General features: G+C 40.1%; 1 protein-coding gene and 1 pseudogene across 1 annotated transcript; both read left to right on the forward strand.

Moving 5' to 3' along the window:
- Positions 1-8,784: 8,784 nt before the first annotated feature.
- On the forward strand, positions 8,785-13,329 carry LOC129409731 (zinc finger protein 62 homolog). Its single transcript, XM_055156278.1, has 2 exons — positions 8,785-8,940; positions 10,438-13,329. Exon 2 carries the CDS (start codon positions 10,460-10,462, stop codon positions 12,389-12,391), a length of 1,932 nt encoding a protein of 643 aa, XP_055012253.1. The 5' UTR covers positions 8,785-8,940; positions 10,438-10,459; the 3' UTR covers positions 12,392-13,329.
- Positions 13,330-14,896: 1,567 nt separating this feature from the next.
- LOC129409742 (zinc finger protein 721-like) lies at positions 14,897-25,442 on the forward strand (annotated as a pseudogene).
- The last annotated feature ends 612 nt before the right edge of the window (positions 25,443-26,054 follow it).

Below are 26,054 nucleotides of genomic sequence, written 5' to 3' on the forward strand. Positions count from 1 at the left end.
TTAATTTCTGATTTGGAAGGTTGTTGTTTGATTAAACCTTTTGCGCTTAAATACCCCATCTGTCATCTCGTATATGCGTGTGTGCGTGCGGGAGGGGGAAGGGGGGGGTCGATTTTCGAATAATATTCAAATAGTTGTCATTGATTTTCAAATAGTGTTTTTGCCAAATATTCACATCCCCAGTAAAAACAACAAAATATTTTATCAGAAGTGCCTTTCGTTTAGACGGTGACGGAGTTTTGGGGGTTTAACAATGCAAAAATCTGAAACCACCCTCCAGAGTGGAAAAGTTGAAGACGCTCCGCCGTAGTGTTTCCGTCTACACTGCCCAAGACGCAAAACTCTGGTCAGATCTGCTCACGTCACGTACGCGTTTACGTCACGTACATCACCGCCGAGCCGCCTGGCGTGCAAACACAATCGAATTCCACACACTTTTGCCTCACCGTATGCACGCAGATTTCCTCCTGAAAACACTCGTCTAAACGTAGAATAAAAAGTGAAGATGCGACTCCACTTTTGCGTCTTCTGTTCAGACCGTCATCATGTAAACATAGCCTAAAAAAGTTGACTTACTCATTTACTCATTCACTCGTTTACCTACACTTGTACTTGTTCTTTTTTTTTTTTCTGAGTGGCCAGACGAGGGACCAAAAGGAGTCGACCCTTGGCAGAGATCATCTACACCACAACAAAGGGGGGGAGCAGTATTTAGTTCAGAGTCCTGCGCAGGGCATAGACATGGAAATGACACTTGTTTCCAGGGCAACGGACGTCCTGGAGTCAAGTGTTTTTCTCCAGTTCGTCGTTCATTTGATTCACGTGACCCACCTGTGTGTGATCGAGACCCGCCGCATACCTGCCCGTTTCAGCAACTATTTGTGCAGGACTCTGTGCCGGCAACTCAAACTCTGCTTTCTGATTGGACGCTTGGAAATTCCCACCGTGTTATCATAAAGTTCTCAGGTTTCATCGTCTTTCATTGCTGTTTGTTTTCAGTGACATAATCGGAGTTTTGTTTACATGATTTTTTTTTTTCTTCTCTGACACGCGGCCCCACAGACAGCGCCCCCCTGTGTTCACCAGACCCTGACCTCCGGCGCTCTGACAGCTACCTCTCTCTCCTCTTCCTCTTCCTCCTCCTCCGACCCGCTGGGAGGGAGTTACTTCTGATGGAGCTGAGCCGGTGGGACGGTTGACCTATAAACCCGGCAGTGGTCCGTTGGGGGGGCGAGGGTGAGGTGGGCGGACGGTAAGGGAAGCTGAACGGAGGAGGGACCTGGAGAGGAGATACCAAATGGGAGGACAGTTTGGACACACTGGACGCCTAAAGCTCCAGTGAGGGATATTAAGATGTTTTCCCTGATAATAAAAACATTCTTAGGTCCCTTAAGATTTGGAATAAAACTGTTCAAAAGTAGAAAATGTGAAAATGTATCTTTTACTATTTCAAAATCAGTATGAGCTCTTGCCGTTACACCTCTGCTCTGAGAAACTCCACACTTTTTAATGAACTTTATGGACTAATTTGGGTGCTTTGTATGTTTTTTTGTATCCAGTTTTTCTTTTAAGCTATGGGCCGCATAATATTTGTGTCTGAAAAGAAGAAGAAGACGAAGAAAAATGAAGGAGAACCCACTCTGAATAGCCAGAATTCCTCTTTTTTTTAGCCTACCAAGGGATGCCATTTTAGGAACCGGTGAAAATGGTAAATAAATGGTCAAATATTTACACTTATATAGCCCTTTTCCACCTTCAAGGCACTATCTAAAGCTCTTTTTTTTTTTTTTTTTATCAAGGAACCACTCACTCATTCAGACACACACTCATACACCAGTGTAGGAAGCAGCTGGTACTTCAACTTGTGTATTCTTATTTTGAAGTAACGTGGCAAAGGAGAAGTTCAATTTGTCAACTGGACAAAGTTTATTTGGTCGAATACGTTTCGCAGCGCATGCAAAATCCCGTTTGTTAAGTGAGAGGTGAAGAAGACAAACAGGCCGAGCTCGCACTTTCTTGTTCGACTTTACAGCAACATCACATATTGGTCTCTTTGCAGTGGAAGGTGTTTCTTGGTGAACAGCCTTTTTTTATGATTTGGGTGTTTCCTGCGACTTATACTCTGGTGCGACTTACATATTAAAATTTTCACACTGACAGCAGAGAGAGGCTCTAGTCTTGTGTGTCAGTATTTGCTGCTCCTGTCCCTCCTGCACCACTGTCACTTCACTCTACTGCGCATGTCTCCTGCAGAAAGAGCCGCTGTTTAGCTGCAAGTCATGAAATATGCAGCTGAAAACGGTAATCGAGCAACAGAAAGAAAGTTTGCAGCGAGTGAGAAACTTGTGAGGGACTGTCGGAAAGCAGGGATGGAGAACACAACTTCACGGCAACCAGGAGGATGCATCATGTAACTTTCCTGAAAGTCACTGGATGGATCGACAAAGCCTTAACTTCAGTGACACCGAAACCATCCTGTCGGGATTCAGGCCGGAATAATTCTAACTGGAATTGATGTTGAGTCTGACGAAAGCGACACAGAAGAGGAAGCGGCGCTCTGTTTACCTCCAGAGGTCATGAAGTTACTCAAAAGTGACACTGAGGATGAAGAATTGAATGGATTTAGTGATTTGGAGTGAGATGGAGAGTTTGGTAAACTTGTTCTGTTCTGTTGTTTATGTTATAGTTTATCTGAAGAACTGTTCATATGTGACGTTAACAGTCTGTTGTTCTCTGTTCTGTTGTTATTACTAGAACTTGACTTTCAAGATGAAATGTCGCTTCCTCGTCTCTGATTTTATCAAATAAATTTCCCCCAAAAAGAGCGCCTTATATATGTTTTTTTTATCTTCTTCATTACGCTTTTTTTGGCCGTACTCCGGGGCGACTTACAGTTTGAAAAATACGATCATTCAAATTGAGTCAAGTATGTGTTTTAATGTGGGTGGAGGGTCTTAATGTATGTTTTTTTTTGTTTGTTTGTTTGTTTTTTTTATGTTTTGTATGTTTCAATATGTAAAATCTTAATAAAAACATTTGTGAAAAAGAAAAATATATCGCAGCAAAGCACGTTTTTTCCTTCAACGTTAATGGGCAGTTTCCCTCGTCCTTCCTCTTACAACTCAGCGTGCGAGATGCAAATGAGGGGTTAGCGAGAGGTTAGAGACAGAACATAAGAATATAAGATCAGAATTATCCTGTGAACTACTCCGAATTCTAAATGCGATCCTACACCGACCTCACCCGACGAGCGAGGTCTGTGGGAAAAAAATCTGCTTTTATCACACAAAAGAATCACAAGGAAGCAAAAATATGATGAAATAGTGTTTAAAAAAGACTAAAATATGCAAATTAGAGCTGCAGAGCTTATCAGAGTCAGATTAAACATGAGCGCGTGGGTCGTGTGAAGTTCAATCTACATAGTTTTATCTCCGCACATTTTAAGTGTAAAAAGTCCGTTATCTTTAATGTTATAATCCGTTTGATTAGCTTGTGCAGCTTGTACATGTGAAGTCTCTTTGGGCTTTGTCTAAAAACCATATAACGCTGAAATTTAAAGTCGCATTGCGTGACTTTTCTGGTGGAGGGTCCGTGGTCTGTTTGTCTCCATGGAGATGTGGTTGCTTTGTTGCTTTGGAATGTCCCGGAGTGGCATTAAACGCACCCGTCTTGCATTTACCCAATAAAATAATAAAGTTTTAATTGACCTAAAACTTCTAAAAGCATTGTTATTGTGTGTGGGCTCGCCGCTACACGGATCTGACGTGTAGCTTGGCCCTGCGGCGTTCCCTGCTGTTTCCGTAGAGATAAATAAGTGTAATAACATACTGTGGAACATTCCTGGCAACAGATACAGTGTATGGAACTCAGAAGGAAGTCAGTTGTGCTCTTTTGCTAGATTCGGTTTCTTGCTTTAGTACTGATCATTTGCAGTGACGTTATGCTGGGGGTGTTCCGCATGTACCTCTATGGCGGGATGTTCAATTATGATTGCGCGTGTGTTACCGTGGAGACGCAATGCACACATTAGCAAACACTGTTGAAAACTGTTTTAAACCTGTAGGCGTCAGAGTTTTTTTCCTAAAACGTTCGATTTTGACATCTTAGTCCTGGTTGAGTCCTAGTTTAGTCTTGGTTTAGGCCTGGGTTACTTCAGGTTCAGTCCTGATTTAGACGTGGTCTAGACCTGGTTTAGTCCTGGTTTAGTCCTGTTTCCATCCTGGTTTAGTCCTGGTTTAGTCCTGGTTTAGACCTGGTTTAGACCTGGTTTAGTACTATTTTCATCCTGGTTTAGTCCTGGTTTAGGCCTGGGTTAGTCCTGGTTTAGTCCTATTTTCATCCTGGTTTAGTCATGGTCTAGGCCTGGGTTCAGTCCTGGTTCAGTCCCGGGTTAGACCTGGTCTAGACCTGGTTTAGATCTGGTTTAGTCCCGGTTTAGTCCTGGTTTAGCCCTGGTTTAGTCCTGGTTTAAGCCCTGGTTTAGTCCTGGGTTAGTCCTATTTTTATCCTGGTTTAGCCTTTGTTTAGTCCTAGTTTAGTCCTATTTTAGTCCTGGTTTAGACTTGGTTTAGCCCTGTTTTCAGTTCTGGTTTTCATTTTGTAATCGTAGCTCACCAGACACAAAAGGTTGTAGATTTCTGCCGTAAACGTCAACTGTTGCATGCAGTTAGTTTAGTGAGTAGCAGATTTTTTTTTTTTTCTTTAAATTTCTGTCAAAATGGCTACACAATACTGCCAAATTCTAAGAAAATAAAACTGGATTGGTACGAGTGGTTGTGTACGGGTGAAGCAATGACGTTTTGAATACAGAAGAATAAAAATTACTCAAACATGCACGAATCATTCTAAATACAATACAACCATTCATTCACCAACATGAGACAGTGAAACATTTGCAGATTAAAGTTATAAAAGTGTCTAAAAGCACGTGTAACGATCCTGTAAAATATTATGAATTGAGTTTTTAAGTTGACAGAGGTAAAAGCGAAGTAAGTTTTAAAGTAAATCCTACAGAGAACTGAAATATATGTGTCCACTTTGAGAGCGAAAATGGGTAAAACCAACAATAAAATGGTAAAAAACTCTGCACTGTGTACCTTTTTTTTGGTTGGGGGTCTGTCACCTTCTTGTTTCTATGGAGATGTCATCGCTCTTGCCTGGAATATTCCACAGTGTGACATTAAACAGCTCTACTTTGCATTTATTCAATTACTAGTGGGTTTATAGCTCAAAAAATACCTAGAAAAACAGGGACTCTGACTGTGAGCGGGGTCGCCTCTCCACAGATCTGACCTGTAACTTGGCCTAGTTCGGTCTCCATGGAGATAGAAAGGTTTAACGCCACACTGTGAAACGTTCCAGAAACCAGAAAAGTTACACGATGCACTTTTAAGGCGACAGGAAAAGCAAGATGGGGCTAATAAAAAAATAAAATAAAAAAAAACATTGTATGAAGTTGCTTTTTATTTGTTTCATTCAAGGTTTTCCAAAATAATTAATTAAAACTTGTCTGAAATCTTATGGAAAAATACAGCGTGGTAGAACATGGGGAGGGGGAGCCACCGGAAAATGCGGAGATAAAGAAGTTCGGATGGGCCCAGCTAAAAGTCGTACTGCGGTATACAGGAAGAGAATAGAGGCAGGAGACAGCTCAGCACATTCAGTTTGCTGGGTTAGTTCAGCGGCCGGGGAGAGGGGGAGGAAGAGGAGGAGAGGAGGAGGCGAAGAGGAGGAAGAGGAGGAGGAGAGGAAGGTCCAAGGCTGGAGACGTGCGCTGACGTTGAGCCACAGTGCCCCTCGGTGGTGGGTAAAGGCTACTACAGGGACAGTGATGGGGAAATGATGAGAAAGCAAAGACACAAGGGAAGTAAATATGGAGTTGTTGTAATATTAACATTTCAAAATTATTTTCGATACTAAAGAATAGACTCGATACTCAATACTGATTCTGATACCACAATGACAATAAAAAGAACATACCATATTTTTCGCACTATAAGTCACTCCTGAGTATAAGTCGCACCAGGAAAAAAAGGGGTAATATAGACTGAAAAATACGGTATGTTTTTTTTATTGTCATGGTATCGGAATCGGTACTGATGAAGAAGAAAATATATAATATAATATAATATAATAGCTCAATCACACGGGGGGAGCTCGGAGTAGAGCCGCTGCTCCTCCATGTCGAGAGGAGCCAGTTGAGGTGGCTCGGGCATCTGTTCCGGATGCCTCCTGGGCGTCTCCCTCGGGAGGTGTTCTGGGCATGTTCCACCGGGAGGAGGCCACGCGGAAGACCCAGGACACGCTGGAGGGACACGCAGCATAAACCAGCAGTGATGTCTATCCATTCATGCTGCCCTGTCGAAATGAGCGACCTTACGTTTTTCTGTTTACTGTTTTATAGACCCTGACCTCCCCAGTTTGACAACATATTTCTTTAGATTAGAAACGGCAGGTTTGATGCTGTTTGCACACAGTGATCAGACTTTATACCTCAGTTATGTCAAATCTAAACTCATTTATCTAAATCTGCGTAGTTCATTTGGACAGTCATATTCTGCTCAAATAGGGCTCCAACTAAAGGGAGCACATATTGACAGGACAATGTATCCATCGAATAGTGCTCCCACTGTAGAATCACCATTATGTAATAATTTAGATGAATTTGGGCAGAGGAGCAAATCTTGACTAAGTTGTGTGTCAAATAATGCACCACTAGAGGGTGCACATCTCACCTTTGTGATACTGGGGACTACGGGTGTGAAGAAATATCGTTTAATGTGATGATACAGTATGAATATCATGGGCTGCTGTATCGTATCGCCAAGACAATTTTTTGGTATATTTTACAAAATTTTGTTACAGCGCTACAGTTTTGTTGCTTGTTTAGAGGAAGGAATCTTGTTTATGCAAAACATTTGACATATTCACCGTTTTGAAGATTTGTGTTTCGTATTAACTTTGCACAAGAAGTGGTTTAATAAAGACTTTTAGTATCACTGCCATGATTTTGCCTTTATTTTTTTATTGAACCATATATATAATCTATTTGAAATATATCATATCGAATCAGAAGTGCACTTTATTGAGAGATGTATCCTATTGGCAACTTCTTAATGACACTCAGCCCTACTGGGGACATTGAAGACTGGACAATTCCTGCAATTTAATTTTATTTTCTGTATTTTTCACACCATTGATACATTTGTGGACGACGTCACAGACAAGTGCAGTCCAGGAACAAAAGAGACGCGGACGGCAGCATTCCCCATGTTACAATGAGAAGCGTTTTGCCTCTGAACCAGTTTTGGACATGTATTGGTCCGACATTGCATATGGTGTTGCAATATACCACATAGTCTTTATAATATCCCAAATATAATTAAATCCTTTTGTATAATTCTTTCTTGCCCCTTATGCCTGCAGGCGTACGGGGCAGCCTGTCACTCAAGCATCTTGTGGTAGAAAGGCAAGGCGGGAGGGTGCAGCGGGGATATTTGCTTTCTCCCCAACTAGTCAATTATATAATTAATAACTTCACAGTCATTATTTATTGAGCAGAAGAAACACTGATCGAGATGCTGGACTTTTGCGCCACATACGGACTAAACCAGGACTGAAACTATGGCAAGCCAAACTGTTCACATTTATGCCTATTTTTAACGCACTAACACGCGTCAAATAATAATAAGATGCATCAAATACGCAGAAATATTTTTTAAAAGCACCCTGGGGGTATTATACGGGTTGGTCATGTTTAATTGATCATTTTTTTGGATATAAAGCTCAATGTCTTGTGAATTAAAGTGCGCTGAGTACTCTGATGGCTTGAAAGCTTCGGCGGTGGCGCTGTCCATTTTTACTGTCAAAATGGCGGCCCGCCCACTGTGAGTCACGTGGGGTCCAGAGCTCTATATTTATAATCTGCTAATGACTGTGTAGATTTTCTCATTCTGGTGTTTGTGACTCCCCGCCCCTCTAAACAAACGAGAATTCCACCCACACTGTCAGTTTACAGTTTATCCTCAGCACGTTTGAAGTTATCCACACATCTCTACCGTGTATGGTGATGGTCAAACTAATGGGCTGTTGGACCAATGATCCTCTTTGTTTCTGACAAATGGAATATCGGACTAATGGGATCTGTACTTGACGGTTCATTTTGGGCTGTCAGACCAATGGCATGGAATGAGAGACAAACTGAGAGACATGAGATTTTTTTCAATCTATATGTTATGTAATCTTTCTAAGATTGGCTAACTACACGCAGGAACCAGAGGAGGTCACTCACAACAGGAGACGGCTCCTCCACTAAACTGCAGTGGAGTGAACTGTTTAAGTAGGCAGTAACATTATACTCAGGTATAGTAGTCCTCCGTTGCCAGTCGAGCTACAAGCAACCAGTTTATGTAACAATAGACTTTTGCGTGTGGATAAAAAATGTTTTCTGGCATTCATAGCTTTCACTGTTAACTGTGTGTCCAAGGTGCAGCTAAAGTCCGACCGTATAGTCACGATCCTGGATGCAGCACGGAGGATTCTGGATGTGGGAAATATCACAGGGGACGATTTGGAAGCTACGCTGAAGGAGAAGTTAGGGTAGAAAGTTGATGGTTGGGACTTGACACTGGGTGTGGGTATTTTATAACATTTTAGTTGAAAAGTAAGGAGACACTAAATGGACATGGCTTTACTTCACACTTATCACTGTGTATAATGTGCACTGAGAACTATAAAACCAGTAGGTGGAGACAGGATGCCACCTGCCATAAAACTCCACTAGAAGAAGAAGAAGAAGGAGGAGGAAGAGGAAGAAGAGGAGGAGGAGGTCACTTCTCTGTCTCCTCCTCCTCTTCTCACTGTGGTTCATGTTCCACTCGGCGTGAGGGACAAACGTGAATTGGTGGATTTTCCGGATTCCAAACTGTCTCTTCCTCAGCGGTGAGTTGTTGAGCAGCAATCGGTGAACTGTTTTTTGTGATTAGCGCTCGTATTTCTGTTGCTAAATAGCACTTAGCGTCTTGTTTGTTAGCGCCGCTCCGCTCCCATTCAAAACCCCCGTGTATATTAGCGCTGTTTACTCGCGCTTGGAGTTTTGGAAACACCGATTATACTTATTAAATATTGAACGCTTTTAAGTTTACATTCACGCCGAATTGTAGATAACAGTTTAGTTTACTAGAAGCATTCATTCATTTATTCATTCATTATTTTCCCTTTTAAAATTTTGTCCGTTTTGGCAACTTTTTGAGCGAACGCTAAATAAGCTATAGGCTACCATTTTGTTTTTCTTAGAATATCAAGGAAGCTACGAGTATTTTTGATTTGATGCGCAACTTGAATTATTCATCTGATCATCTGCTTGATTATTTTGATCTCTACTTAAATCATTTGATCTATTGAGTATTTTTGATATATGAGAAAGTGCACTTCCCTTTTTGATTAATGAATTAATTATTGATTATTATTATCGATTATTATTATTATTATTGATTATTATTACCGATGACTGTGTTTAATAGTCACTTGAGTGCAGGATGAAAATGAAATAAGATTGATAACTTTAATTTACAAACTTATGTATTGATAAATTGTATTTGTTCTGCATGTGTAAATATGTTATCTGCCAATGTGGCACTATAAAAGGTGAACTTGTTTGTAATGGGTTTAATGCAGCTTTGCACAACTTTCACAGAAACAAAACTTAAAACTGCATGGCTAATTTAGTTAAACTAAGTGAAGAAAAAAGCAGCTCTTGTGTGCTGATGCGGCTCAGCTTCCGTCAGACTAAAGGACACAATTCAGTGGAATATAGGTTAGGGTGACTATATTTGCATTTGTCAAAACCAGGACACTGTACGGGGGGTGAGAGGTGGGGCCTCGTCATCGACATTGAGCTACTCTCACCTGGCAAAGCTTTTATTGTTTTTCGGTGTCCTGGTGAGCTTTGAGATCCCTGGCACCTCCACTGGACACCGAAACATATGTGCTGCTTTGTACACTGTGCACATGGCCTCACACTTGTCTCAACCGGGACTGAAAGCGGGGAATTTCATGAAAAAGTTGCTCTGTTCCACAAAAGCCCTGTCTTCACGTGTGTTACATATATCATATCTGCTGAACATGTGGATTAGAATTCAGAGCAACAAGGTTGTTCAGTATGTCTGTATTTTATTTGTTCCCTTAATTTATTTATTTTTTGCTACAGAAAAAGTGTCCCTTTAAAATCAAATACAAACTTGGTTGATTCATTCAGCTAAATGGAACTTGCTTATAAAACACACATTGAAACATTCTTACATGTGATTTACTATGTGTGTGTGATTTACTATGTGTGATTTTTATGTGTGATTTTTATGTATATTTAGCTAGAGTCACTTTATTTGAACAGTTAACAGTGATTTTACTTGACATTTCTTTTCCTTTGTTCTAATGCAGAGCTACAAGATCCACCAACAGAATGGCCTTCACATGTGACCAGTGTGGAAAGGAGTGGCCAAAAGCTTCCAAATTAAAGGAACACTACAGAACTCACACAGGAGAAAGACCATATAGTTGTGACCAGTGTGGGAAGGGATTTAAAGAGTCTGGTGCGCTCACAGGTCATATGAGAATCCACACAGGGGAGAAACCATTTAAATGTGAACATTGTGGAAAGGAGTTTAGAAAGTCTGGTGATCTCCATCAACATAGGAGAATCCACACAGGGGAAAAACCATACAGATGTGATGTCTGTGAGAAGACATTTTCACTGTCAAGCAACCTAGCAAAGCATATGAGAATCCACACTGGAGAAAAGCCATTTAAATGTCAACAGTGTGGGAAAGAATTTAGAAAATCTTGTGATCTCCATCGACATATGAGAATCCACACAGGGGTAAAACCATACAAATGTGATGTTTGTGAGAAGACATTTTCATGGTCAAGCAACCTAGAAAAGCATATGAGAATCCACAGAGGAGAGAAGCCACATGAGTGTGATGAGTGTGGGAAAGCTTTTACTCAACACACCCATCTCAGTAGACACAAGAGAACTCACTTCTGGCAGATACTATATGAGTGTGACCAGTGTGAAAAGGCTTTTAGAACATCCCAGGAACTCTCCAGTCACTACCGAACGCACACAGGGGAAAAAGCAGACAGCTGTGAACAGTGTGGGAAGAAATTGATAGACTGTGGTGACCTCAAACAACATATGAGAATTCATGCAATGGAAAGACGTTACAGCTGTGATGTTTGTGGGAAAACATTTTCACGGTCAAGCAACTTAGAAATACATATGAGAGTCCACACAGGGGAAAGACCTTACAGCTGTGACCAATGTGGGAAGGGATTTAAACACTCTGGTGCGCTCACAGGTCATATGAGAATCCACACAGGAGAGAAACCATTCAGCTGTGATGTTTGTGAGAAGACATTTACACAATCAAGCAACCTAGAAAAACATATGAAAATTCACACGGGAGAAAAACCATACAGCTGTGACCAGTGTGGGAAGAAATGTATAGAGTCTGCTGACCTCAAACGGCATATGAGAATTCATACAGGAGAGAAACCGTACAGCTGTTTTGTTTGTGAGAAGACATTTTCATGGTCAAGCAACCTAGAAGCACATATGAGAATTCATACAGGAGAGAAACCATACAGCTGTGACCAGTGTGGGAAGAAATTTATAGAGTCTGGTGGCCTCAAACAACATATGAGAATCCATACAGGAGAGAAACCATACAGCTGTGACCATTGTGGGAAGACATTTGCACGGTCAAGCATTCTAGTAACGCATATGAGAATCCACACTGGAGAGAAGCCATTTAAATGTGAACAGTGTGGGAAGGAATTTAGAGAGTCTTGTGCTCTCCATCGACATATGAGAATCCACACAGGGGAAAAACCATACAGATGTGATGTTTGCGAGAAGACATTTTCATGGTCAAGCAACCTAGAAGCACATATGAAAATCCATACAGGAGAAAAAACATACAGATGTGACCAGTGTGGAAAGAAATTTACAGAGTCTGCTGACCTCAAACAACATATGACAATCCATACAGGAGAGAAAACATACAGCTGTGATGTCTGTGAAAAGACATTTTCATGGCCAAGCAGTCTAGAAGAACATATGAGAGTCCACACTGGAGAGAAGCCGTACCAGTGTGACGAGTGTGGGAAAGCTTTCTCTCAACAATCCAGTTACAATAGACACAAGAGAACTCACTTCTGGCAGATACTATATGAGTGTGACCAGTGTGAAAAGGCTTTTAGAACATCCCAGGAACTCTCCAGTCACTACCAAACACACAAAGGAAACAAACCAGACGACTGTGAAGAAAGAGGGGAAGACTTTCCGGTCTGTGAGGAACCGTCTGAAACATGTCCAAATCTTACAGACTGAAGAGAAAAGCTGCAGTCTTGTGCCAAATTTTGCACCAGTAGAGGGCGCACACCTCACTTTTGTGATACTGGGGACTAGGGGTGTGCAGAAATATCTATATCGATATTATTTAATGTGATGATACAGTATGAATATCGTGGGCTGCTGTATTTATGTATCGCCAAGACTATTTTTTGGTTGTTGTTTTTTTTTATTATTTTGTTACAGCTCTACAATTTTGTTGCTTGTTTAGAGGAAGGAATCTTGTTTATGCAAAACATTTGACATATTCACTGTTGTGAGGATTTGTGTTTCGTATTAACTTTGCACAAGAAGTGGGTTAATAAAGACTTAGCAACATGTTAATGACACCCAGCCCTACTGGGGACATTAAAGACTGGACAATTCCTACAATTTAATTTCATTTACTGTATTTTCCGGACTATGGATGGATTTGTGGGTGATGTCACAGACAAGCTGCATGCGCAGTCGAGGAGCGTTCCCCATGTTACAATGAGAAGCGTTTTGCCTCTGAACCAGATTTCTTATATACTTTATTTGTAAACATTACATCAGCTCTACATCGATATTATTTACATTATCAGGAACCACAACAGGAGACAGCTCCTCCACTAAATAAAATTATACCTGGGTATTGTAGTCCTTCGTAGTCGGGCTACAAGCTACCAGTTTGCTTGTCTCTTTGGGGTGGGGCTCACCATCCAGTATTGGAAGATTAATTTTTCTCCTCTCCATGTCTGCTGTTCTCAACTCTGATCCGAACAAGAAACCTGACCTAAAGATAAGGCCAGAAAAAAGTTGCTTAAAATAATGCACTGTTACTATACTAGTCTTGCTACGTTCTTCTCAAAACAATATGTTGTACAACAATAATGTTCAAAATATTCACAATTACAAAATTACAACATGAATGAACCAAATAAAATTGCTTAACTGTACTTGTTCTATTTTTTTTTTTTTTTTTTTTGGAGTGCACAGTGAATACACCTTTAAAATAACACCAAATAGCTTTAAGATGCATTACAAATACACTATGGCTTTTAGTTCTAATAATCTGCACCAAAAATCCACAGTAAAAAGGGCATTTTCAGGGTAAATAGGCTAGTGGAGGTTTGCATACGAGCTAGTGCCGATTAGCATGCTAAGATAGCGCAGTACATTGTGTATAAGACCCCAGTGCAGCACGTGCTCACAAAGGCTCCGGGGTTTCCAGGCTTCTGTGGCTCAGCACACAGCACTTCAGTATCTTAAGAATAAATTCTAATTCAAATGTTTGGTCACTAACATGAATTGTAATGACACTTTAGGTGGTTCTTAGCATTGGTTTGTGCTGAATCACGAAAATCAAAAGCAGAATGCCGACTCATCATGTTAGCTTCACAACAACACGAGTGAGGGGCAGTTTTCTGCTCAGTGTCTGATGAGAGACAAACTGAGAGACATGAGATTTTTTTCAATATAGATTTCATGTAATCTTTCTAAGATTAGCTAACTAAGTGCAGGAACCAGAGGAGGTCACTCACAACAGGAGACGGCTCCTCCACTAAACTGCAGTGGAGTGAACTGTTTAAGTAGGCAGTAAAATTATATTCAGGTATAGTAGTCCTTCGAAGCCAGTCGGGCTACAAGGAGTTCATGTAACAATAGACTTTTGTGTGTGGATAAAAAAAAATTTTCTGGCATTCACAGCTTTCATTGTTAACTGTGCATTGGAGGTGAAGTAAAAGTCCAACCGTATGGTCATGATCCTGGATGCAGCACGGAGGATTCTGAATGTGGGAAATATCACAGGGGACGATTTGGAAGCTACGCTGAAGGAGAAGTTAGGGTAGAAAGTTGATGGTTGGGACTTTGCACTGGGTGTGGGTATTTTATAACTTATCACTGTGTATAATGCACACTGAGAACTATAAAACCAGTAGGCGGAGACAGGATGCTACCTGCCATAAAACTCCACTAGAAGAAGGAAGAGGAGGAGGAGGTCACTTCCCAAATAAGTGGAAGCAATGAACAATTCAATGGGAAACAGGAAAATGGAAATACAAATTTTGAGTCGATTCGGACACTCAGGATTAAACTACTCTTTACATAAAATAGGAAAACATAATACCGGGCATTGTGACTACTGTGGACAACCAGAAACAATAGAAACTGTATCCATGGAATGCAGGAAATATACAAAGGAAAGAAATAAAATGAATAAAGGGATGGAAGACTTAAAAATGAAATATTATTTGAAACTATTTCTCCCTGGGTGCATTGTAGAAATTCTACCAGAGTTTTGTTTAAATTTCTCAGATATTTAATTTGATTAACAGGGTTTGATTTATTATTTTGCTTTAGTTATCATTTGATCACTGTTGTTATTATCTATATATATATATATATTTTTTTTATTTTGTTTTTGATCACCAAGTCGCATTTCAGTTCACAGTCTTTATCAGTTGGTGGCGGTAATGCACCTGTAGTTGTTTTCCAAACGCCAATAAAACCTCACAAGAAGAAGGCGGAGGAAGAGGAGGAGGAGGAGGTCACTTCTCTGTCTCCTCCTCCTCCTCTTCTCACTGTGGTTCATGTTCCACTCGGCGTGACGGACAAACGTGAACTGGTGGATTTTCCGGATTCCAAACTGTCTCTTCCTCAGCGGTGAGTTGTTGAGCAGCAATCGGTGAACTATTTTTTGTGATTAGCGCTCGTATTTCTGTTACTAAATAGCACTTAGCGTCTTGTTTGTTAGCGCCGCTCCGCTCCCATTCAAAATCCCCGTGTATATTAGCGCTGTTTACTCGCGCTTGGAGTTTTGGAAACACCGATTATACTTATTAAATATTGAACGCTTTTAAGTTTACATTCACGCCGAATTGTAGATAACAGTTTAGTTTACTAGAAATATTCATTCATTTATTCATTCATCATTTTCGCTTTTCAATTTTGTCCGTTTTGGCAAATTTTTGAGCGAACGCTAAATAAGCTATAGGTTTCTATTTTGTTTTTCTTCCTTGAATATGAAGGAACTGACGAAGCTACGACTATTTTAAATTTGTTGCGCAACTTTAATTATTCATCTGATCATCTGCTTGATTATTTTGATCTCTACTTAAGTCATTTGATTTATTGAGTGTTATTGATATATGAGAAAGTGCACTTCCCTTTTTGATTAATGAATGAATTATTGTTCGATGACTGTGTTTAATAGTCACTTGAGTGCAGGATTAAATGAAATAAGATTGATAACTTTAATGTACAAAATTATATATTGATAAAGTGTATTTGTTCTGCATGTGTAAATATGTTATCTGCCAGTGTGACAGGATAAAAAGGTGAACTTGTTTATTTAACTTGAGAAAAAAATGTGGTTATTTCTAATATACAAAGTTAGTATCTCCAGTCCAGATATTCAAAATGTTTATAAAAGGGAATTTTATACTAAAGAAGTGATCCTAATGGTATAATAGGCAGCCATTGTACTTGAGGGACACTTTTTTGGATAAGAGTGCAAAAAATCTGTTTATATATATATATATATATATATATATATATATATATATATATATATATATATATAGTTTGTTTCTATTTTCTTTCATGAAGCATGAAGCAGGGGAGGGTTAGTCTGATTTATCAGCCGGTTTTTATTTGGTCGTGATGCATGTAATGCGTCGCTAACTGGTATATTAAGCTTTTCCCAAATCTCGTAGGAAGAAGGGCAATAATGTCTTTCCCCTTGATAAATGTCACCAAACATTCTCTTTGTTCCAGCTTTAAATCCTCGATCTCGGGAATCATTGCCATCACAGAATGTACGGCTCTTCACTGATTGGCTGCTGCCTGAACTCACACTTCCGTGGTTCTTGCAAACCATCTAGTGTATTAGAATTCTTGATCTAGTTGCTGGAGAGAAATGAAATTGAGTGGAGGTGCTAGGTGGTGCCGGCCTGAGTAGGGGAGGTTGTGGCACCATGGAAATATTCTTATAAAAATGCACCCCCTAATAACATTTTAAATGTTGTAATGTTTTGACTATATATTGATTTATTTCTGTGTTGCACTTACATAGAATGGTTCAGGTACAGCTGCAATACCAAATGCCTCCAGTAGGAGTGGGTAATGGCACAGTTAAGGCAGACTCTCGGCGCAGCCATAGACTGTATAAAAGAAGTGGACTAAGTGAGTGTGACGCCACCCACAGCGTTGAGCGCCGCTCAAATGAAGCTCGAAATGCTCACACTTACAGGAGCGAATCTGGAGCCAGGCTCTGTTATGAATAGGAGTTTTGTGACGGACAAAATAGCGAAAAAAAAAAAATATGATCATGTAGAGCGGGTTAATATGAACATTTTAAGAAAAAATATGAGGCTCACAGCAGCATTTACAGAGAGAGGAGCGAAGATACTGATGTAAGTCAATAGGAGCCAGAGTCAGAAGGAGCCAGAAGAGCCTCCTGCAGCACTTTCTATTTGGCATGCGGCGGTTAGTGCGTTAGCTATGTCCACTCATATATACAGTCTATGGACGCAGCAGAAGCAGAATCAGTGTAAACTGTTGCTTAACGGTCAGTCCCGATGACTCAGCAGAGCTGTTTTTCTGTCCTTACAGAATTAAAGTTTTTCTGTTCCACCAAAGCCCTGGCTTCTGTCGTCACGTGTGTTACATATATCATATCTGCTGAACATGTGGATTAGAATTCAGAGCAACAAAGTTGTTCAGTATCTCTGTAAATGTTCCCTTAATTTCATCTTCTTTTGCTACAGGCAGAGAAAGTGTGCCTTTAAAATTAAATATAAACTTAGTTGATTCATTTAGCCAAATGGAACATGCTTGTAAAACACACGTTGAAACATTCTTACATATGATTTACTATGTGTGGTTTTTATGTATATTTTGCGAGAGTCACTTTATTTGAACAGTTAAAAGTGATTTTACTTGACATTTCCTTTCTTTTGTTCTAATGCAGAGCTACAAGATCCACCAACAGAATGGCCTTCACATGTGACCAGTGTGGAAAGGAGTGGCCAAAAGCTTCCAAACTAGAAGAACACTACAGAACTCACACAGGAGAAAGACCATACAACTGTGACCAGTGTGGGAAGGGATTTAAACACTCTGATGTGCTCAGTCATCATATGACAATCCACACAGGAGAAAAACCATTCAGCTGTGATGTTTGTGAGAAGACATTTACACGGACAAGCCACCTAGAAGAACATATGAGAATCCACACTGGAGAGAAGCCGTACAAGTGTGATGAGTGTGGGAAAGCTTTCTCTCGACAATTCCATCTCAGTAGACACAAGAAAACTCACTCCTGGCAGATACTATATGAGTGTGACCAGTGTGAAAAGGCTTTCAGAACATCCCAGGAACTGTCCAGTCACCACCAAATGCACATAGGGGAAAAACTATACACCTGTGACCAGTGTGGGAAGAAATTTATAGACACCGGTGACCTCAAACGACATATGAGAATCCACGCAGAGGCAAGACGTTACAGCTGTGATGTTTGTGAGAAGATATTTTCACGGTCAAGCAAACTGGAAATACACATGAGAATCCACACTGGAGAGGAGCAATTTAAATGTGAACATTGTGCGAAGGAATTCAAAGAGTCTCGTTATCTCCATCGACATATGAGAATCCACACAGAAAAATCATACAGATGTGATGTTTGTGAGAAGACATTTTCATGGTCAAGCAACCTAGAAGCACATATGAGACTCCATACAGGAGAGAAACCATACAGCTGTGATGTTTGTGAGAAGACATTTTCATGGTCAAGCAACCTGGAAGAACATATGAGAGTCCACACTGGAGAGAAACCATACATCTGTGATGTTTGTGAGAAGACATTTTCATGGTCAAGCAACCTAGAAGAACATATGCGAATCCACACTGGAGAGAAACCATACAGCTGTGATGTTTGTGAGAAGACATTTTCATGGTCAAGCAACCTAAAAAAACATCTGAGAGTCCACACTGGAGAGAAGCCATACCAGTGTGATGAGTGTGGGAAAGCTTTCTCTCAACAATCCAGTTTCAATAGACACAAGAGAACTCACTTCTGGCAGATACTATATGAGTGTGACCAGTGTAAAAAGGCTTTTAGAACATCCCAGGAACTCTCCAGTCACCACCGAATGCACACAGGGGAAAAAACAGATGACTGTGAAGAAAGAGGGGAAGACTTTCCAGTCTGTGAGGAACCGTCTGAAACATGTCCAAATCTTACAGACTGAAGAGAAAAGCTGCAGTCTTGTGCCAAATTATGCACCAGTAGAGGGCGCACACCTCACTTTTGTGATACTGGGGACTAGGGGTGTGCAGAAATATCGAAATATCAATATCGTTTAATGTGATGATACAGTATCAGTATCGTGGGCTGCTGTATCGATGTATCGCCAAGACAATTTTTTGGTATATTTTACTAAATTATTTTGTAACAGCTCTACAGTTTTGTTGCTTGTTTAGAGAAAGGAATCTTGTTTATGCAAACATTTGACATATTCACTGTTTTGAGGATTTGTGTTTCGTATTAACTTGGCACAAGAAGCAGTTTAATAAAGACTTTTAGTATCACAGCCATGATTTAGCCTTTATTTTTTATTGAACTGTATCGAATCTATTTGAAATATATTATATCAAATCAAAAGTGCACTGTATTGAAATACGTTTTTCTAGTGGCAACTTGTAAATGACACCCAGCCCTACTGGAGATACTGAAGACAGGACAATTCCTGAAATTTTATTTTATTTACCGTATTTTTCGGAGTATGGATTGACTTGTGGGCGATGTCACAGACAAGCTGCACGAGCAGTCGAGGAGCAAAAGAGGGATACATTAGGGATTTAGTAGAACAACCCACAGCTAATCGTTTTCACCTCTAAAAAGGGCATTTTCAGGGCAAGTAGGCTGGCGGAGGTTTGCATACGAGCTAGTGCCGATTAGCATGCTAAGCTAGCGCAGTACATTGTGTATAAGACCCCAGTGCAGCACGTGCTCACAAAGGCTCCGGGGTTTCCAGACTTCTGTGGCTCTCAGTACACAGCACTTCAGTATCTTAAGAATTTAACAAATGTTTGGTCACTAACATGAATTGTAATGATACTTTAGGTGGTTCTTAGCATTGGTTTGTGCTGAATTACAGAAAATCAAAAGCAGAATGCCGACTCATCATGTTAGCTTCACAACAACACGAGTGAGGGGCAGTTTTCTGCTCAGTGTCTGATGAGACTGAGCAGCACCAATACCAGGACCTCAACCTTATTGTTATTAGAGCATTGTTTCCCAAAGACTGGGTTGTGACCCTCAGATGGGTCGCAAGAGATTTTTTTGGGGTCGCCTTGTTACGATTTTCATGTAGGGTGAAATGTTAAACCATGTTTTGTATAATTTCTAATCTTGTTGTAATCATTTTTATTGACTTTAGTTGTTACAAAATTGCTGGTTCAGTTGAATGTTGAAAAGAAAAAGAAATGGGCTACATTTAATGTCCAAAAAGGCGACTTATGGATCATTTCATCGCTGGTTCAATGACTGTTTTTCATTGTTTGAAACTTGAGTAATACTAATTGTTCAGAGAGATATGATCACTCAGTCAACAATAAAATATCCTCATTAATGTTCAGTAATTTTCAAATCCACCTTTATTTTGTGATTTAATAGAAATGCCTGTTGACTTTAATATATTGGTCCCCAGAAGAAAAGTTTGGGAAACACTGTTATAGACTTTTTCAGTGTTTGTAAACATTGTGCCATTTTCTCGAGTCTCGAGGCTAAATCTGAGGCAAAAGAGGAGCTGTGTGTGAACAAGCGTGAGCTGGCATGCTTTAGGAGGAATTTTTAGTTCTTTAAACATGGTGGGTGCGTAAGAAATGACAGGTTCAGTTGAATTTGATCTCAGAACTGTCGTTCTGTACAAGCACTGACTCTGTGGGGGCGTTATAGCTACTTTGGTAAATGCCAACAGAGGTGATCTGGCTGACACCACACGGGAGTGACACCGAGGGGCTGCGGATGATCCAGAGATCAGTGAAGCATCACTGGCTCCTCTTCAGCTGTGAGGTAAAAAAAAAGACGAGTACCAAAATTCACAAAACTAGGATATTTTCAAGATAAAGCACGTTAGCCATGTCCATTCTATACAGTCTATGGTCTCCACCTTTTGACCTGCCAGACCGTCCTGCTGCTCACACAAAACACAAAGGGGACGAGCTCTGGGCTTTCAGTATCCAGCTCCTCCTATAAAATACTGAGATGAATTTAGCAAAGATAAAAATTTACATCAGTTTACTGAAAAATAAACATCTGGAGTGGAGCACATCCTTCTGGTGGAGTCTTGGCACCTTCATTAGAAGTAGTTTAACCATGTGGTTTGTTACTTAAATTATCATTAGGTTTTGGATGGCTTGGTATTTTTTTCAATATATTTTATGTAATCTTTCTAAGATTGGCTAACTACACGCAGGAACCAGAGGAGGTCACTCACAACAGGAGACGGCTCCTCCACTAAACTGCAGTGGAGTGAACTGTTTAAGTAGGCAGTAAAATCATACTCAGGTATAGTAGTCCTTCGTAGCCAGTCGGGCTACAAGCAACCAGTTCATGTAACAATAGACTTTTGTGTGTGGATAAAAAAAAATGTTTTCTGGCATTCACATCTTTCATTGTTAACTGTGCATTGGAGGTGAAGTAAAAGTCCAACCGTATGGTCACGATCCTGGATGCAGCACAGAGGATTGTGGATGTGGGAAATATCACAGGGGACGATTTGGAAGCTACGCTGAAGGAGAAGTTAGGGTAGAAAGTTGGTGGTTGGGACTTGGCACTGGGTGTGGATATTTTATAACATTTTTGTTGAAAAATAAGGAGACACTAAATGGACATGGCTTTACTTCACACTTATCACTGTGTATAATGTGCAGTGAGAACTATAAAACCAGTAGGTGGAGACAGGATGCCACCTGCCATAAAACTCTACAAGAAGAAGAAGAAGAAGAAAGAGGAAGAGGAGGTCACTTCTCTGTCTCCTCCTCCTCTTCTCACTGTGGTTCATGCTCCACTTGGCGTGACGGACAAACGTGAACTGGTGGATTTTCCGGATTCCAAATTGTCTCTTCCTCTTCCCCAGCGGTGAGTTGTTGAGCAGCAATCGGTGAACTATTTTTTTGTGATTAGCGCTCGTATTTCTGTTACTAAATAGCACTTAGTGTCTTGTTTGTTAGCGCCGCTCCGCTCCCATTCAAAACCCCCGTGTATATTAGCGCTGTTTACTCGCGCTTGGAGTTTTGGAAACACCGATTATACTTATTAAATATTGAACGCTTTTAAGTTTACATTTACGCCGAATTGTAGATAACAATCTAGTTTACTAGCATTTCAAGCATTTATTCATTCATTATTTTCCCTTTTGGTTTCTATTTTGTTTTTCTTCATTAAATATGAAGGAACTGACGACGCTTGGACCGTTTTTAATTTGTTGCGCAACTTTAATTATTCATCTGATCATCTGTTTGAGTATTTTGATCTCTACTTAAGTCATTTACTGAGTACAATTGAGTACTTTTGATATATGAGAAAGTGCACTTCCCTTTTTGATTAATGAATGAATTATTGATCGATGACTGTGTTTAATAGTCACTTGAGTGCAGGATGAAAATGAAATAAGATTGATAACTTTTCTGTACAAAGTTATATATTGATAAAGTGTATTTGTTAAAAATAAAAAGATGAACTTGTTTATTTAACCTGAGGAAAAAAAAAATGTGGTTATTTCTTATATACAAATTTGGTATTTCCACGTGTTCAAAATGTTTACAGAAGGTAATTTTATACTAAAGAAGTGATACTAATGATATAATACCATCATACTCAAGGGACACTTCTTTTTTGGGTGCGAAAAAATAGTTAAACTTTTTTTTTCTTACTTGAAGCAAGGGAGGTTGTGGCACCATGGAAATATTCTTATAAAAATGCACCCCTATTAACATTTTAAATGTTGTAATGTTTTGACTATATATTGATTCATTTCTGTGTGGCACTTACTCACATCGAATGGTTCAGGTACAGCTGCAATACCAAATGCCTCCAGTAGGTGTGGGTAATGGCACAGTTGAAGCAGACTGAGCTCTCGGCGCAGCCACAGACTGTATAAAAGAAGTGGACTAAGTGAGTGTGACGTCACCCACAGCGTTCAGCGCTGCTCAAATGAAGCTCGAAATGCTCACACTTACAGGAGCGATGAATAGGATTTTTGTGACGGACAAAATAGCGGAAAAAAACAATTAATGATCATGTAGAGCGGGTTAACATGAACATTTTAAGAAAAAATGATGAGGCTCACAGCAGCAGTTACAGAGAGAGGAGCGAAGATACCGATGTAAGTCAGAAGGAGCCACAAGAGCCTCCTGCAGCACTTTCTATTTGGCATGTGGCAGTTAGCGCTTTAGCTATGTCCACTCATATATAGAGTCTATGGACACAGCAGAAGCAGCTTCAGTGTAAACTGTTGTTAACGGTCAGTCAGTCCCGATGACTCAGCAGAGCTGTTTTTCTGTCCTTACAGAATTAAAGTTGCTCTGTTCCACCAAAGCCATGGCTTCTGTCGTCACGTGTGTTACATATATCATATCTGCTGAACATGTGGATTAGAATTCAGAGCAACAAAGTTGTTCAGTATCTCTGTATATGTTCCCTTTAATTTCGTCTTCTTTTGCTACAGACAGAGAAAGTGTGCCTTTAAAATCAGATACAAACTTAGTTGATTCATTCAGCCAAATTGAACTTGCTCGTAAAACACACATTGAAACATTCTTACATATGATTTACTCTGTGTGATTTTTATGTATATTTAGTTAGAGTCACTTTATTTGAACAGTTAAAAGTGATTTTACTTGACATTTCCTTTCCTTTGTCCTGGTGCAGAGCTACAAGATCCACCAACAGAATGGCCTTCACATGTGACCAGTGTGGAAAGGAGTGGCCAAAAGCTTCCAAATTGAAAAAACACTACAGAACTCACACAGGAGAAAGACCATACAGTTGTGACCATTGTGGGAAGGGATTTAAACAGTCGAGTGCGCTCAGTGATCATATGAGAATCCACACAGGAGAGAAACCTTTCAGCTGTGATGTGTGTGAGAAGAAATTTACACGATCAAGCCACCTAGAAGCACATACGAGAATCCACAGTGGAGAGAAGCCGCACGAGTGTGACGAGTGTGGGAAAGCTTTCTCTCAACAATCCCATCTCAGTAGACACAAGAGAACTCACTCCTGGCAGATAATGTATGAGTGTGACCAGTGTGAAAAGGCTTTTAGAACATCCCAGGAACTTTCCAGTCACTACCAAATGCACACAGGGAAAAAACCATACACGTGTGACCAGTGTGGGAAGAAATATTCACATTCAAGCATCCTACAAAAACATATGAGAATCCACACAGGAGAAAAAATATACAGCTGTGAACAGTGTGGAAAGAAATTTATAGACTCTGGTGACCTCAAACGACATTTGGATATCCATGCAGGGGAAAAACGTTATAGCTGTGATGTTTGTGAGAAGACATTTTCACGGTCAAGCGACCTAAAAATACATATGAGAGTCCACACAGGGGAAAGACCATACTGCTGTGACCAGTGTGGGAAGGGATTTAAAGAGTCTAGTGCGTTCAATGATCATATGAGAATCCACACAGGAGAGAGGCCATACAGCTGTGATGTTTGTGATAAGACATTTACACGGTCAAGTTCTCGAATAGCACATATGAGAATCCACAATGGAGAGAAACCTTACAGCTGTGACCAGTGTGGGAAGAAATTTACCGAGTCTGGTGTCCTCAAACGACATATGAGAATCCATACAGGAGAGAAACTATACAGCTGTGACCAGTGTGGGAAGAAATTTATGGAGTCTGGTGTCCTTAAACGACATATGAGAATCCATACAGGAGAGAAACCATACAGCTGTTTTGTTTGTGAGAAGACATTTTCACAGTCAAGCCACCTACAAGCACATATGAGAATCCACACTGTAGAAAAAAACATTTAAATGTGAACATTGTGGGAAGATATTTAGAGAGTCTGGTGATCTCCATCAACATGTGAGAGTCCACACAGGGGAAAAAAAACATACAGATGTGATGTTTGTGAGAAGGCATTTTCACAGTCAAGCAACTTAAAAAGAACATGAGAGTCTACACTGGAAAGAAGCCGTACCAGTGTGACGAGTGTGGGAAAGCTGTCTCTCAACAATCCAGACAGAAGAGAATTCACTTCTGGCAGATACTATATGAGTGTGACCCGTGTGAAAAAGCTTTTAGAACATCCCAAGAACTCTCCATTCACCACCGAACACACACAGGCGACAAACCAGACGACTGTGAAGAAAGAGGGGAAGGCTTTCAGGTCTGTGAGGAAGCATCTGAAACATGTCCAAATTTGAGAGACTGAAGAGAAAAGCTGCAGCTCCGACCAGTGTGGGATGAACACACTAAAGGACAAAGAGCTGCTGAGGCCGGTATTCTGTCGAAATGAGCTCCCGCAGCCTAAACCAACAGTGATGTCTATCCATTCATGCTGCCCTGTCAAAATGAGTGACTGTACGTTTTTCTGTTTACTGTTGTATAGACCCTGACCTTCCCAGTTTGACACCATATTTCTTTTGGATTAGAGATGGCAGGTTTGATGCTGTTTGCCCACAGTGATCAGACTTTATACCTCAGTTATGTCAAATCTAAACTCATTTATCTAAATCTGTGTAGTTCATTTGGACAGTGGTATTCTGCTCAAATAGGGCTCCAACTAAATGGAGCACATATCAACAGGACAATTTATCCATCAAATAATGCTCCCACTGTAAAATCACCATTCACCATCCAAGACTATTGTTTGGTATATTTTACTAATTTATTTTGTTACAGCTCTACAGTTTTGTTTCTTGTTTAGAGGAACGAATCTTGTCTATGCAAAACATTTGACATATTCACTGTTTTGAGGATTTGTGTTTTGAAATAACTTTGCACAAGAAGCAGTTTAATAAAGACTTTTAGTATCAAAGCCATGATTTAGCCTTTATTTTTTATTGAACCATATCCAATCTATTTGAAATATATCATATCAAAAGTGAACAGTTTCAAAATATGTATCCTATTGGCAACTTCTTAATGACACTCAGCCCTACTGGGGACATTGAAGATGGGCAATTCCTGCAGTTTAATTTTATTTACTGTATTTTTCAGAGTATGGATGGATTTGTGGGCAATGATCTGATAAATCTCATGTAATTACAGTAGAATAAATATGTGTAGTCCTACACTCATTGTAAATGTGAAGAGCACAACGTACAAGCAAAATGGAAATACCCTGTTGCATTTTCAACTTACCAAATTTCTGTAATGTTCAAATAATAATCAAATGGACAGTAGAGTGACAACACTTAGGGCAGCAAAGTTGGGGAAAAGGGGTATTGTAATTTTGGTTACATTTGTATGTACACACAGTGTTATACTCAGTTTATTTAACACAGTTTAGACAAAGTTGTTGGGGGCAACAGATCTACAAAGATGAGTACGAGCCAAAGTCAACAGTTACCATTAGGGGTGTAACGATACCCAAGTCTCACGATACGATATCGTCACGGTACGAACGTCACGGTGTGATATTTATTGC

This window comes from Boleophthalmus pectinirostris, unplaced genomic scaffold (genome assembly GCF_026225935.1).
Source record: "Boleophthalmus pectinirostris isolate CB_2022bp ecotype Guang Dong unplaced genomic scaffold, ASM2622593v1 HiC_scaffold_10, whole genome shotgun sequence".
NCBI lineage: Eukaryota > Metazoa > Chordata > Actinopteri > Gobiiformes > Gobiidae > Boleophthalmus > Boleophthalmus pectinirostris.